The sequence below is a fragment of the Phascolarctos cinereus genome, unplaced genomic scaffold (genome assembly GCF_003287225.1).
Source record: "Phascolarctos cinereus isolate Bilbo 61053 unplaced genomic scaffold, phaCin_HiC Scaffold_3;HRSCAF=262, whole genome shotgun sequence".
Taxonomy (NCBI): Eukaryota; Metazoa; Chordata; class Mammalia; order Diprotodontia; family Phascolarctidae; genus Phascolarctos; species Phascolarctos cinereus.
Window position 1 is genome coordinate 233981493 of NW_027555736.1, and position 14881 is coordinate 233996373.

At 37.8% G+C, this 14881-nt stretch overlaps 1 protein-coding gene across 1 annotated transcript in view; it reads right to left on the minus strand.

Annotated features, from left to right (window-relative positions):
* Nucleotides 1-14881, minus strand: part of FANCM (FA complementation group M) — a 115048-nt gene that overhangs the window by 78863 nt on the left and 21304 nt on the right. The window contains 3 exon segments of the mRNA XM_020986412.2: nucleotides 9697-9907; nucleotides 11721-11927; nucleotides 14370-14548. Of these exon segments, the coding sequence (XP_020842071.1) occupies nucleotides 9697-9907; nucleotides 11721-11927; nucleotides 14370-14548 (597 nt within the window).

Here is a 14881-nt window from a genome sequence, read left to right on the forward strand (position 1 = left end):
CAGGTCAAAGAAAAAATACTGCAAACAACCAGAAAGAAAGCATTGAAGTACTGAGGAGCCACGGTCAAGACAATACACAATTTAGCAGCCACTATTATAAAGAACAGAGAACTGGAATACGATATTCCAGAAGGCAAAGGATATATAGGCTTACAGCCAAGAACAACTTACTCAGCAAAACTGAACATAATGGGTAAAAAGGGTAAAAAGTAGACTTTAATAAAGAGGACCTCCAGCATTCCTGATGAGCACACCAGAGGTGCAGAGAAGTACAAACACAGGAGTAGAGAGAAACATAAAAAAAGTAAACTCCTATGAACAATGAATGATAAAAGGACTAAAGAAGGATAAAGTGCTTACATCCAAATATGGACACGTATCCATTCAGAACCTCAACGTCATCAAGGTTCACACAGGGAGTCCAACTAGAGATGGCCTGGGAGTGGTTCTGTTACGTCTTGAAGATCTTGAGAAAAGAATGGAAAAGAGAGGGGAAGAGGAATGCTCTGAGAGGGTGGGGGTAAGGAAAGGAAGACTAGGAAATTACCTCACATAACCAAGGTATATACACAAGTCAACATCTATGAAAATAAGGAGGTAGGAGTGAGGGGGGAGAAGCTGATAACCTGAACCTCACTCTCATCTGAACTGGTTTTCAAAAGAAGTATATGTACACACACACACACACACACACACACACACACACACATACACACACAGAGCACTGAATACAGAAATACTTTCACTCAACAGGAAGAAGAGAGGAGGAATTAAAGAGGATTGATTAAGGAAGAGATTCCTCCTATGCAAAACAAAATCTAAGGATGTATAAAAATATCTATAGCTCTTTTGGGAATGGCAAAGAATGAGAATCTGAGGGGGTACCCACAAATTGGGGAGTGGACAAGCAAGTTATGGTATATAAATGTGACAAGATACTATTGTGCCAAACTCTTATCAGTGTAATGACCAACCAGAATTCCAGAGGAATAATGATGAAACAAGCTATTCACCTCCTGATAAAGAGAGGAAAGACTCAGAATGCAGAATGCAACAAGTATTTTTAGAATATGGTCAATGTAGAAATTTGTTTTGATTACATGGTAATGGGTTTTATTTTTCCTATGTTCTCAATGGGAAGGAGGGGGAGGGGAAGGAGGGGGAGAGGCGGGAGTGGGGAGGTATAGAGTGGGAGAGTGAGAAAGGTTGGCTGCTTAATATCAATCCTTGAGGGGAATGATCCAGGAAGGAACTGAGTAGTGCTATTCTGGAATGTTAACTCCAAACTGTGTTGACATATCATTTCCTTATTCAAGATCCCTAAAAATATTACCTCACTTGGTAGAGAGATACATCTGAGAGCATGGCCACCTTGCTGGTTTGGACAGCTCTCTCTCTACCCTAGAAATGGCTTGAAGCCCTTCATAATCTGACCCCCACCTGCCTCTCCAGCCTTCTTACACTTCATTCCCCTCTACATAATCTTTGATCTAGTGACACTGGCCTCATCTACATTCCTCAAGGAAGAAAACACTCCGTCTCCAACTTTATACACTTTCATTGGCTGTCTCCTCCATGCCTGGAATGTTTTCTCTCCACATCTCCTCCTGAATTCCTTGGCTTCCTTTGAGTCTTAGCTCAAATGCTAGCTTCTATACGAAGTCTTTTCCAGTGCCCCAAAATACTAATGTGTTCCCAATCCCCTACATATCTCCAGAATATAGTGGTTAACATTAGAATGTGCTCTCCTCAAGGGCTTTGCCTTTCTTTGTAACGTAGTGCCCGGAGCATCACAGGTGCTAAATGAGTGCTAGTGGAGGTGTTCTTTGGCTTAGCTACAGAACAATGTGAAAAGTAATAAAACATTTTCTGGCTAGAAGAAAAAAAAAGCCATGAATAACTGAAAGAAGCATGGGGAGAGTCACAGGAACTAATGCAAAGTGAAGTAAACAGAATCAAGAAAACAACATACACAATGACAATGATGTAAATGGAGGTAGAGGGCAGCTGAATGATCTGAAATTACAATGGCCAAACTGGTCCCTAAGAAACAAAAAAATGCACCTTCCTCCCTTATTTGCAAAGGGTGGAGGTGCCCCGAGGGTAGGGAATCATGAATATACAGTCAAACTCAGGGGACAAGGTTATTAGTTTTACTTAACTGTTTTTTTTTCCTCTTTAGTCTTTATTCTTTACAACAAAGGTATGGGTCTGGGGAGGGACACTTTTGAGAATGAAAGTAATGTAAAAACAAAGGCCATACATAGTGTGATGACTGACTTTGATGGACTCAGCTCTTCTCAGCAATACGAGGATCTAAGACAACTCCAAAAGACCCATGATGGAGAGCGCTCTCCACATCCAGAGAAAGAACTGGGGCGTCTGAATGCAGATGGAAGCAGACTGTTTGCTCTGTCACTTTTTTGTTTTGTTTTGTTTCTCCTTTCTCGTGATTCCTCCCATTCATTCTAATTCTTCTTTATAACATCACTAATGTGAGAATATGTTTAATAAGAATGTACATGTAGAGCCTGTATCAGATTGCACACTGTCTTGGGGAGGGGAGAGGAGAGGGAGGCAGAGAAAATTTAAAACTCAAAAGCTCGTAGAAGTGAATGTTGAAAACTAAAAGTAAATTCATTTAAAAAAATGTTTTAAAGGCAGTAACAAAAAAAAACTTTTTAAAAATTCTGTATCTGTAGTATCAGGGCTTAGCAGAGGCAGAAAACAATGTACAGATAATGAACTACAAAAACTAGGTAAGCCAGATTTCAATGTCTACAAGTTCATATGCATTAAAGTGAAATAGCAAAAGAAGCAAGTAATTAAAATTTTTAAAATAATTTATTTTTTGGAGGCAGTTAGGTGGCACAGTGGATACAGCACTGGCCTTAGAGTCGGGAGGACCTGAGTTCAAGTCCAGTCTCAGACCAGACACTTAACACTTACTACCTGTGTGACCCTGGGCAAATTACTTAACCCCAATTGCCTCACCCCAACCCCCCCAAAAAATATTATTTTTTGCTTCATCTCTTTAAAAAAAATTATCTTTTGTTTTTATATCACCTTCGTGTTCAAGTATCTTTCCTCCCTTACCCAGCAACTAATCCCTTGTATCCAAGAGTTATTTTTTAAAGGGAAATATAAATATAAAATAGTTTCGCAAAACGAACCGTCACCTGTCATGACAGTTTACACATAGTTCCAAGATCACAGCCCTCTATCCCTTTAGAGAAGAGAGGAAAGTATAATTTTTTAATCTCTTCTTCAGGGCCAAGCTTGGCTACTATAATTACATAGCATTCAGTTTCAGGGGTTTGGGGTTCTTTCCATTTACATTCTTGAAGTCAATATGCATACTGATTTCTTGATTCTCCTTACTTCATTCTGTATGCATTCATATAAATCTTCATATGCTTCTCTGGATTCTTCACATGCAACTTTTCTTATGAGACCTCTGGGTCAAAGGGCATCAACCACTTCTGTCACTGTCTTTCCATAATACAAATTGTTTTCAAAATGGCTGAACCAGGGAACAGCTGTATTAATGTATTTGTTTATGTGCACCACTGATGTCCCACTGCAACACTGACTATTCCCATCTTAAATTACCTTTATCAATTCCAAAAAAGCAGAATTGAGTCTAACTCATTAGAAACTATTCTTATCTATCTGCTCAAGTGTAGGATTTCCTGGAATTCATGCTGCTCTCTATCTGAATATTAGTCTCCTACACTACTCCCTAGCTAAAATCTATTAACCATAAAGACACTCAAAATTAGCAAGATTTCTCCTCTTCAGACAGATTGGTGGTTCTTTGCTATTCTGATGCCAGTCCATGACCCAAAATGATTGCAAGGTACAAAAATAATTACATATTTTCAAACATCCTAACCATGAACCTATGTACTGATAAGTATCAGAAAAGCACAAAACCAGGTGAGGCTTGAAATAAAAAGTCAAAAGCAATTAAAAAGTGCTTATTAAGCTATAACTAAAAGAGGAAAACCAATCATGAAGAAAGTGACCAACTGCCTGGAGAAGACAGTAGAATATTAAGATGTCACTGAGGGGGAAAAAAGCAATCACTCAGGTATTATTTCACTTCCGTTTTCTTAGAACAAATGCCAATTTATTTATTGACGAACAACGTAAAACGAAAAATGAGACACAAGAGGAGATATGATAACTAGCCACAAGACCACATGAAATGCATCCCAGGATTTACCTTGCAAAGGTAATCTTAAAGCTACTGTTGGTAAATTTTTAGAAATTATGGAGAATGGGGAAAGTATCAGAAGGCTAGAAATGAGCAATTACCAAAATATTCAAAAAGAGAAAAATGGGATTTTTTTGAAATATAGTGAGTAAGGTCAATATCAAGACCCTGTAAAATTCCAGAAGTGTTTATTAAACAGATACTTTGTAAACATTTAGAAAAGAAGGTAATGTCTTCAGCTGAGAACACTGCCTTGGTTGGTATGTTAGAGGAAAGACGAGGTTTGGAAGAGTGGAAAAGAATTAATTAAGGAGGAATAAAAGAACTGCCTTGCTACAATGAGGGCCCACTTGAGATTAGACAACATAAATCTGTAGGAGACCCAGTAAGGGCAATTTCATGATTTCTTCTAAATCCACCCAGTAGCACACTAAGCAGGAAAGTAGGAGAATAGTGACGGTAATCCACAGGCAGAGTTTGGGAAGCTGTGCTCAGCAACAGGCCGAAAGAACTAAGAGCTGAGCGCAGAGAACAATGTTGGGTTGGCCTGGTTCATCAAAGGGTTGAGACTGCGGAGGAGAGAGAGCGCAGCCAGAACAAGTAAAGTTCTGAAGGGTAGAAGGGAGGAGGTTACCGTAAAGATGAAGAGCACATTCAGACACAGTACGACACCGGAAGAAACAGAACTGTAAAAGATAAAGACTGGATAAAGGAACTTAATGTTCCTAAACATGGAAACAGAAAAACTTAAGGGTGACAACAGAATGAAGGATAGGACCATCCCAGGGTACAGCTAAGGAGAAGTGGAAGAGTTTAAAAAAAAAAAAGAATGCAGTGATCACAAACAAGTTATATCCTTTTCTGATAAGATTACTACATTCAAGAGAAGACCAAAGACACACAGTATCTTTGTGAATGACATGGTGTACTAAGTTAATATAAAATAGACCTCATTCCACTTTTGCAGTATGGGGGCAGAATGGCAAAAAAAGGGAGGCCCAAGAAGGGTGTAAGACTCAGGGGTGGGCAACCTGGGGCCAGGTTGCCCACCCCTGTTATAAGTATTAAGCCTCACAAAAGGCTTTAGATTTATAAATATTAACATAATTACTGACATTCTAAATATAAGATCATTGTTCAATAATCTAATTACTACTAGAGGAAATGAATAATATCAATATTGACATTCTCACTATAAATGAAACCACAAGATACACAGAAACTTTATCTAAATAGAACAATGGCTAATTGGTTAACCCCGAAGAAGCCAATAATGGAACGCCTGGAGTCACTTCCATCGCGTGCCTAAAGGCAACAAGAATCATTTGCATAAGGCACCTGCTCCTTTTACCCTACAGTGCTCATGAAGACCACTATGAAAAAATGAATCCTTACATGCCAACATCTGTTATAGAGGATTGGGAAATAAAGAAATTCTAGTAAGAACTTAATAAGATTCTTCAAACCATAGTAAGTAAATGAATACAAAAGGAGACGGGTCCAGAACTGATTCAGTTGTCAAGGAAAAATGTTTCAGAAACAGAATATGTCCACAGATTTGTTTCTCAACCTCATATTTTACCAATGAAATTGCATCCATCTCTCTGCCCATTGTCCCTATTATCCTTGTCCTGCCTGTCCCTGCTGAAAGTACACTTATCCCATCATGACACTACAAGCAAATCGTGCTTCAGTAACTATCAACACAGATATCTTGGATACTATAACATATGTCAACGGCACAGATGCAGATTATGAAGAAATCAGGTTTCAAAGGGGGAAATTCAGAGCTCAGGTTTAGTATTTCAAAGGGCACAGTTAACCCATACAGTGCAGATGACTCAAGTATTTTCATTACAAAAATAACTGCAAAAAAAAGAAGCTACACAGGATGGAAAGACTATGGTATGTTTACTCTCCATGAAGTCCTGAATCCAGCTCTACTTTTGTAATGCAAGAAACCACATCTAATTTTATGTTCCCATTTTTCTTAAAGCAAATCTGGTAAGGTGCAATTAGGAAAAAACTTAAAATTAAGAAGGGCTATTAACACAAAAAGTTGGCTCTTTTTCTCTTTCTTTGTAGTGAATATAATTTAAATTGTAACTAGGTTCTAAGTCAGTGAGCCTATGAATCACACAGGACAAAACAAGAAGATGAAGAATAACCACTATACAAATGGACACATGAAGTCAGAAGCCTTTCCTTTGCACACTGCTGGTATCTGTAGGCCTTTCACTTTCTTGACAGCAGTAATATCTTTGTACCATTTTTTTCTCAATATTAAAACCAGTATTTATGTCTAGCTATCAAATAACTTTTATTTTGTTATGCTGTAGTTAAGGTCTCTGTCAGTATCTTTACAGGATCAATCAGTATCACCTTTCCTTTAGCAATGGATAACATCCCTCAAGGGAAAAATGTTATTGTACCTTAAAATATGTGATGAGTTTTTCAAACTATAGTTGTTTTAATTACAAGTTGTAATTTAGTTACAATAGAGAGGGGGGCAGAGCCAAGATGGCAGAGTGAAAGTAGTGACTTGCTTGCGCTCTCCCCCAAACACCTCTAAATACTCATAAAAAATGGCTCTAAACAAATTCTGAAGCAGCAGAACCCACAAAAAGACACAGTGAAACAAATTTCCAGCCCAAGACAACCTAGATGATTGGTCAGATAGGTGTATCATGCAGGGCTGGGAATGCAGCGAGGCGTGGGCGCTCAGGCCACAGAGAACCTGGAGCAGGCCTCAGAGGACCGAATCGCAGGCAGCTGTGGAGGTTTTCAGACTCCTCAATCCACCAATGCCAAAGACAACTTAGAAGGTCAGTGAGAAAAGTCTGTTTCTGTCGGTGCTGAGAAAGGAAGGTGGGGTCTCAGCTCCATTTCCCAAGCGCGTGGCCCTGGAGGGGGGCAGCTGCTTCCTGAGCTTCCGCCCCACAGACTGAGGCAGAATCCAATGGCTGATCAGAGAGGGATTGCATGGATCTCTTTGCCAGTGCTAAGGCAGGAATCTCTTGCTTTGCCCGTATTTCGATCTGGGCCACAGTTCTGGGTGGCAGTGCTGGGGTGAGGAGAAGCACTGGTGTGGAGGAGTTTGCAGTGGCTGTGGACAGGAACCCCTCCTCACAGTTACAGGACAGAAAGGAGTACCTGTAGTCACAGGCCAGGAAAGGAGTAACCACCTCACCCCTTATCATACCGCCTTGCAAGAACTGAAAATTTACAGGTCCTTACAAGGATCTCTGAAAACAGATGTACAAACCCCCCAAAGCTTGGGACAGTACATTCTCCACATGGGAAGCAGATTCATACCTTAACAAAGAGTTTAAAACTCAAGTAATTGGCTGGGATCATGAGCAAGCAGCGCAAAAAGAGTCAGACTATATTATCTTACTTTGGTGAAAAAGATCAAAATGTACAACCAGAAGAAGACAACAAAGTCAGAGCTCCTACATCCAAAGCCTCCAAGAAAAATATGAATCAGTCCCAGGCCCTGGAAGAACTCAAAAGGGATTCTGAGAAGCAAGTAAGAGAAGTAGAGGAAAAACTGGGAAGAGAAATGAGAGTGATGCAAGAAAATCATGAAAAACAAGTCAACAGCTTGCTAAAGGAGACCCAAAAAAATACTGAAGAAAATAACACCTTAAAAAAAAGCCTAACCCAAATGGCAAAAGAGGTCCAAAAAGCCAATGAGGAGAAAAATGCCCTAAAAAGAAAAATTGGCCAAATGGAAAAGGAAGTCCAAAAGATTACTGAAGAAAATACTTCCTTAAAAATTAGAATAGAGCAATTGGAAGATAGTGACTTTATAAGAAATCAAGACACTGTAAAACAAATCCAAAAGAATGAAAAATTAGAAAACAATGTGAAATATCTCATTGGAAAAACAACTGACCTGGAAAATAGATCCAGGAGAGAGAATTTAAAAATTATTGGACTATCTGAAAGCCATGATCAAAAAAAGAGCCTAGACATCATCTTTCAAGAAATTATCAAGGAAAACTGCCCTGATATAGTAGAACCAGAGGGCAAAATAGAAATTGAAAGAATCCACAGATCTCCTCCTGAAAGAGATCCCCAAAGGAAAACTCCTAGGAATATTGTAGCCAAATTCCAGAGTTCCCAGGTCAAGGAGAAAATATTACAAGCTGCCAGAAGGAAACAGTTCAAGTACTGTGGAAACACAATCAGGATAACACAAGATTTAGCAGCTTCTACATTAAAGGAGAGCAGGGCATGGAATATAATATTCCGGAGGGCAAAGGAGATAGGATTACAACCAAGAATCACCTACCCAGCAAAACTGAGTATAATCCTTCAGGGAAAAAATGGTCATTCAGTGAAATAGAGGACTTTCAAGCATTCTTGATGAAAAGACCAGAGCTGAATAGAAAATTTGACTTTCAAATACAGGACTCAAGTGGAACATGAAGAGGTAAACAGGAAAGAGAAATCATAAGAGACTTATTAAGATTGAACTGTTTACATTCCTGCATGGAAAGATGATATTTATAACTCATGAGACTTTGTCAGTATTAGGGTAGTTGAAGGAAAAAAATTATGTATGTATATATAGATAGATAGATAGAGGGCACAGGGTGAGTTGAAGATTAAGGGGTCATATCTGGAGAATAAAATTAAGGGATGAGAGAGGATTATACTCAGAGAAGAAGAAAGGGAGAGGTAGAATGGGGTAAATTATCTCACAAAAAAAAACAGAAAAGAAAAGTCTCTTACAGTGGAGGGGAAACAGGGGAAGGTGAGAGGGAATGATGAATCTTATTCTCATAGGATTTGGCTTAAGGAGGGAATAACATAGACATTCAATTGGGTATGGAAATCTGTCTTAGCCTACAGAAAAATAGGGGGAGAAGGGGACAAGAGAGCAGGGGGATGACAGAGAGGAGGGCAGATTGGGAAAGGGGTAATCAGAAGGAAATACTTCTGAGGAGGGACAGGGTCAAAAGAAAGAATAGAATAAATGGGAGGGCAGGATAGGATTAAGGGAAATAGAGTTAGTTTTTCACAGCATGTCTACTATGGACGTGTTTTGCATAACTGCACATGTACAACCTATATTGAGTTGCTTGCCTTTTCAATGAGGGTGGGTGGGGAGGAAGAGAGAAAATTTGAAACCTAAAGTTTTAAAAACATATGTTTAAAAAAAATGTTTTCACATGCTACTGGGAAATAAGAAATGGGGTACAGAAGTCTATCCTGCCCTACAGGAAAATAGAAGGGGAAGGGAATAAGAGAAGCGGGGAGAGATAGAAGAGAGGACAGACTAGAGGAAGGGATATTCAGAATGCATGCCATCTTGGGGTGGGGGGAGGGGTGAGATGGGGAGAAAATTTGGAACTCAAAAACTTGTGGAAGTGAATGTTGAAAACTAAAAATAAATTTATATTTAAAAAAATTACAATAGATACAGTTAATAATGGAAAATATTCAATTATTGAAAAATTACAACTTACCATCCCCAAATGAAAAGATTGATGATTTTTTATGTATTTTAGATTGCTTTGCTCGTTCATAAACTTCCTCAGCAATGAACATTTTGTGTAATTTTGGATGAATTCCATCAGGAATCATACGTGGACTTCCTTGGTAAAAATGAAAGGTCCTCCTGTTACCAGAAATAGCTTTATAAATACTTCTTTTGCAAGACTGACTTCGATTATAAGCCTGTTTTTAAAAAAAAGTTAATCTTAGAAATTATTTTGTAATTACCATTTTGTAATAATTGAAGTTGTTATTCTTACTAGTAAGGCTTTATTCTAGATAAAATAATAAAAAAATACAATCTTAACAACTGTTCTGGTCAAGCAAATTTATTCATTAGCTAAAGAGCAACAAGAAAATAATGATGATAGATGACATTTATATAAACCATTAAGACCTACAAAGGTCACTATCACACCTGATCCCCTTTTCAATTACCATCAAAAATATTTAACATATGAATACATTTCTCTATCTCAGTATATCAACTATACTGCATATAATTTAATCTATCTTTAATTCATAAGATTTTTGTGATAGCCTCATCCTTATTAACATAAATAATCAGTATACAGTACTGCAGATTTCGTGTAGAAATAAGAGAACCTGAACAACTTGGGGTTCTGGTTGTTTAATTTTCATTATGAAAAATTTAACAGCACAGTGGATTACTTTATAGCATGAATGCTGAAAGACAGATGAATACCTATCTGACACACTGTGGTATCAGATTTTTATTCTATATGGTTATACTTCAAGGAAAACAATATGAATTACAGTACAGCTGCATCTACCTAACAACAATCTAGAATGAGTACTATATCTCTTTTGAAGTTGATTTAATATAGTTAATGAAACAAAGCAGTATAACAGAAAGAGTGCTGGTCTTTTGACCTGGGCTCTCATCTCAGATCTATCACTTACTATAAGACTTTCAGCAAATCACTTCCCTTTGTTGGATTTCAGTTGCCTCATTTGTTTGATGGCAGGGGGCCTCTTGTAACACATGGGCTAAGGCCCCTTTGCAGTTCTTAATCTATGATTTAGAACAATTCATAAATCACTACAACTACCTGTTCTATTAGAGCAGTAAAATTCCTTTCAGATGAATGAACAGGCAATCTCTTTTCCATAATCAAAAATAATGAATACTGATTAAAAGAACTTTAGCAATATCTCCACTATTAATCTAATTGAGCTAATAGCAATAATAAACATAGTAAAAATATTTTACATTTATACTGAGTTATATTTTTCAAAGTACGAGCCTATCTTTCTCAGACCAACCCAGATTTATTATCCCCATTTTACAGAGAGAGAAAGTAACAGAATTACAGACTAGTTAGGCACACAGTCAAGAATAGAGCCCAGGTATTCCAACCCCTAATCTAATACTTTCCTGCTACATCAGGATAAATGACTTATTGTGGCTACTAAGAGCACCCTATGACTAAATTTGAGCTAACAATAAAATGTGCTAGAACTTTATAAATAGTTGTGAAGGAAATAAAAGTTTTACAAAAAGTATTACAAAGACTACATTATTATCCATAAAGAACAACTGATCCCATTACCCAAATGAAAAATTAAAGAGTCCAAGCAGAGAAAGTGACTAATTTTAAAATTCTTAACAAAAGTAAAAAAAAATTTGCTATCTCAAATACAATTTATGTTCACCTTTATGCTTATGAAGGAAAAATAAGAAAATGGATTTATAGCTCAGGTTTACAAAAAATTATGAATATTGTTCTTTACTTAGTATTTAGGCTTCTTTCAATTAACATCAAATGGGGATACTAAGATATCATTGTAAGTATATAAAAGAGAAATATTTTATGTGAATTTGGCTTAAAACTCCTTGAAAAGCAAAGGGAAACTGTTAGAAATTAATCAATGCTCTCCCAGATTTCTTAAACTTTGTCAAAGTTTCATTTTGTCTACTGCATATAACTTTCAAACTTCAAACATTAAATTACACATCTATGGATATACATACACATTCTTCTTTTCCTTCTGTAAGAATAACAACTATCCGGCCTTGACGTTTGCGGCCAGTTCTACCCATTCGTTGTACAAGACGAACTGGACTCTTCTGAGCATCAAAACAGATTATTAGATCAACTTCTCCTATATCTAAACCTTCTTCACCAACGCATGTAGAGACCAATGTGTTATAACCACCATCACGAAATCGTTTCACCACCTAAAATAAAGATCATTAAAATGAAAATCAAAATAATGATAAAATAATAGCAGAATTCCTACAGTACTTTATCTAGATCTCTCCTTTGTCCCTAACACATTCAACCCCACAACATACTTCTTAGTATACACGTCATGACCCTCTCCTCTACAGAATGGAAGCTTCTTGAGGCAAGAACTGCATCATTTTTTTTTATCTATCACCAGTATCTATAGGAGGCACTTCATGTTTATTGAATTAGATCTTTTTTTTCCCTTTATATCCATAGACATTCCTAGACAAGGTTCCTAGGTGGGGAAAAAAATCACTCCCTGTTAGTAGAATCAGGCCAAAATGAATACAAAATAAGAGAAATAACAAAAGGCAAACATAGGCAGGAGAAAGGGAAGAAATGGCTAAGAAGGGCATTCTCTTTTTGATTTGCCTTGGTGAAAGGAGAACTACAAGCTGATTTTATGTCCACCCCAGATGAGGCTCCTGCTCTTTTAAAACTTTCTCAGTCACTGCTCAGATTTAAGGGTGGGATGTCCCAAAGAACAAGACTCAAGACAACCAATTCATTTTGACTTGAGAAACAGTATGAATGGATTATTGAAAATATATCTTCATTCTGAAAACGTAATCCCTATACTATGTTTAATAATCAGGGTAATTTGGATTTCCATTCTCAGTATGTCTCAGAGCAGGCATAACTGCTGGAGAAAACACCGAGAGGTGGAAGGATTGGAGGTCTTGATGAGGGTGAAGAACAAGGACGGGAGAAATAAAATTTAGCGAGAGGTGGAATCATGGGAGGTTGCAGCTGGACAGTGGAATGTTAGTTTCTAATTAGAAAAGTGGCATGCTTGTTGGGTAACAGCAAGATCTAGTGTGCGATCATCCCTCTATATGTATGAAGTGGAATAAAGGAATAGGGCATATTAGGACTTTAGGAGGCTAAGGAATTTGGAAGAGTGTGAGGAAGCATCGACATCCATATTAAAGCACTAGAGCAAAAGAGAGGAAGATGGGGAGCCAAGTGCTGAACCCTTTAGAGAGGTGGAAGAAGGACCTGGGGGCTCAGTCTACCATAATTTTGATGGGACAGAAAATTTTAAGTGTATAGACTTCAACAGAGGAAAGGTTACTGAGTGAAGGATGCAAAGGATGAATGTGGAAGTGACAATGGGGAGCAAAGAGTATTCTGACTCTCCCTCAAGGACCAGTAAGGGTGATGGGCTGAGCAAAGGAACAGCCAGTTCTGGAGAGGATAGCCAGGCCTGCTGTATTGTTAGAAGACTTAGGTCTCAGTGAGGGCCAATAGACAGAAAGAGTATGAGAGAAAGAGGTCCAGGATGAAGGGGAGTTTGTTCACTACAGAAGAGGAATTCCAGAAGGTACAGTAGAAGGGATGGGAAGATATGGAGTAGGATATGGTTGGGGTCAGATGGAGTGGGACAGGGACAAGAAAACATGAGGATGAGAAAAGGATTAGCTTCCTCCTAAATGTTCACTGTTTATTTATTATAGGCATAAGGAAAAAAACAGGAGAAACCACAGGGGCAATAGTGGGAGAACTCACAAACTCCAAAGAGTACTACAGAGAGAGCTGGGCTGGTTCTATGTCTGTTCCATCACCTGGAAAGCTGGTAGAAGGAGGCCTACCACTGGTGGGGAAGCGATAAGAAGCTGGTAGTGGTTCTATTTTCAGCATCCCTCTACCCCTTCCCACAGTCAACAGAGAGTGCTGATAGGAGGCCAGATCCAAGTCCAGGTTCAGACTGGGACCTGCATGGTATAAGTGGTCTTGCTCTACTCCTTAGTGTGGTTGGCAGATGGGAAAGATGGAGAGCGAAATGCAGATATCTTTGTGGATTACAAAGAATAGTTGTTTTAGGTCTCATTCTTTACGCATTATATATTGTATGGAAAAGAGACATAAGTTATACAGCATTTCTCCCAGAAACAAACAGGCATGTTAAATTTGGGAACCATTCCGATCTGCCAGCATTTGATATGGGTCAGTATCTGTCCAGATCCTAGCTGCGATATTCTCCTTCTTCTCTATGGGAGGGGCACTATATTAACAACTTCTAATTTCAGAGTACAAGACTGCTTAGAAATTACCAAGAGAAATATAACTTTTATCAGAATTGCTTCTTACTGTACTTTTTAGATATAAGTTAATTTAATTAAATAAAAAAACCTTTAAAACATTTTCTATTTCTTAAAAGTACATTTTTGTAAAATTTCACTTGGAAAAATAATAAAATAATTTTAAAGACACTTCAAAACCCACATTTCAAATACAGTTCTAGCTTTACTTACATGTCTAATATCAAAGAAAATTCCTCTAAGATTTAAAAAGGCATTAATATGAAATTTGCTAACGATTTTTAAAGGGCATAAATGAAAAATATTCAAAATACTCCTACTTCTGTCACATCAGAAACTCCCAGTTACCTCAAGTTGTTCCTTCTGTGTTAAACCTTTTGTGCTCTTCCCTGAAGCATGGCCAACAAAAGTCATAACTCTAACAGTTGGCTGATATTGGAGCATTTCTGCAATTTCTTGAACACTGTCTCGAAATGATGAAAAAATCATAACCCTGGTATCACTTTTTTTTTCAGATGTATTTTGATCTATTTAACAGAAAATATGTTTTAAAGTTAGACCACAAAAAAAAAACCACACGCAACTAAATATGTTGGTTAGTTCAAAAGGCAAAAAGGTATGGCATTAATCCAAAATATTTCTTTCAAAAACACAATTATGGGGCAGCTAGGTGGCACAGTGGATAGAGCACCAGCCCTGAAGTCAGGAGGACTTAAATTCAAGTCCAGCTTCAGACACTTGATACTTACTAGCTGTGTGACCCTGGGCAAGTCACTTAACCCCAACTGCTTTGAAAGAAAAAAAAAAGCAACAATTGATATTGCCTAAACCTTTGTTGTTAGGCCTCCTCTCTTCTTGAA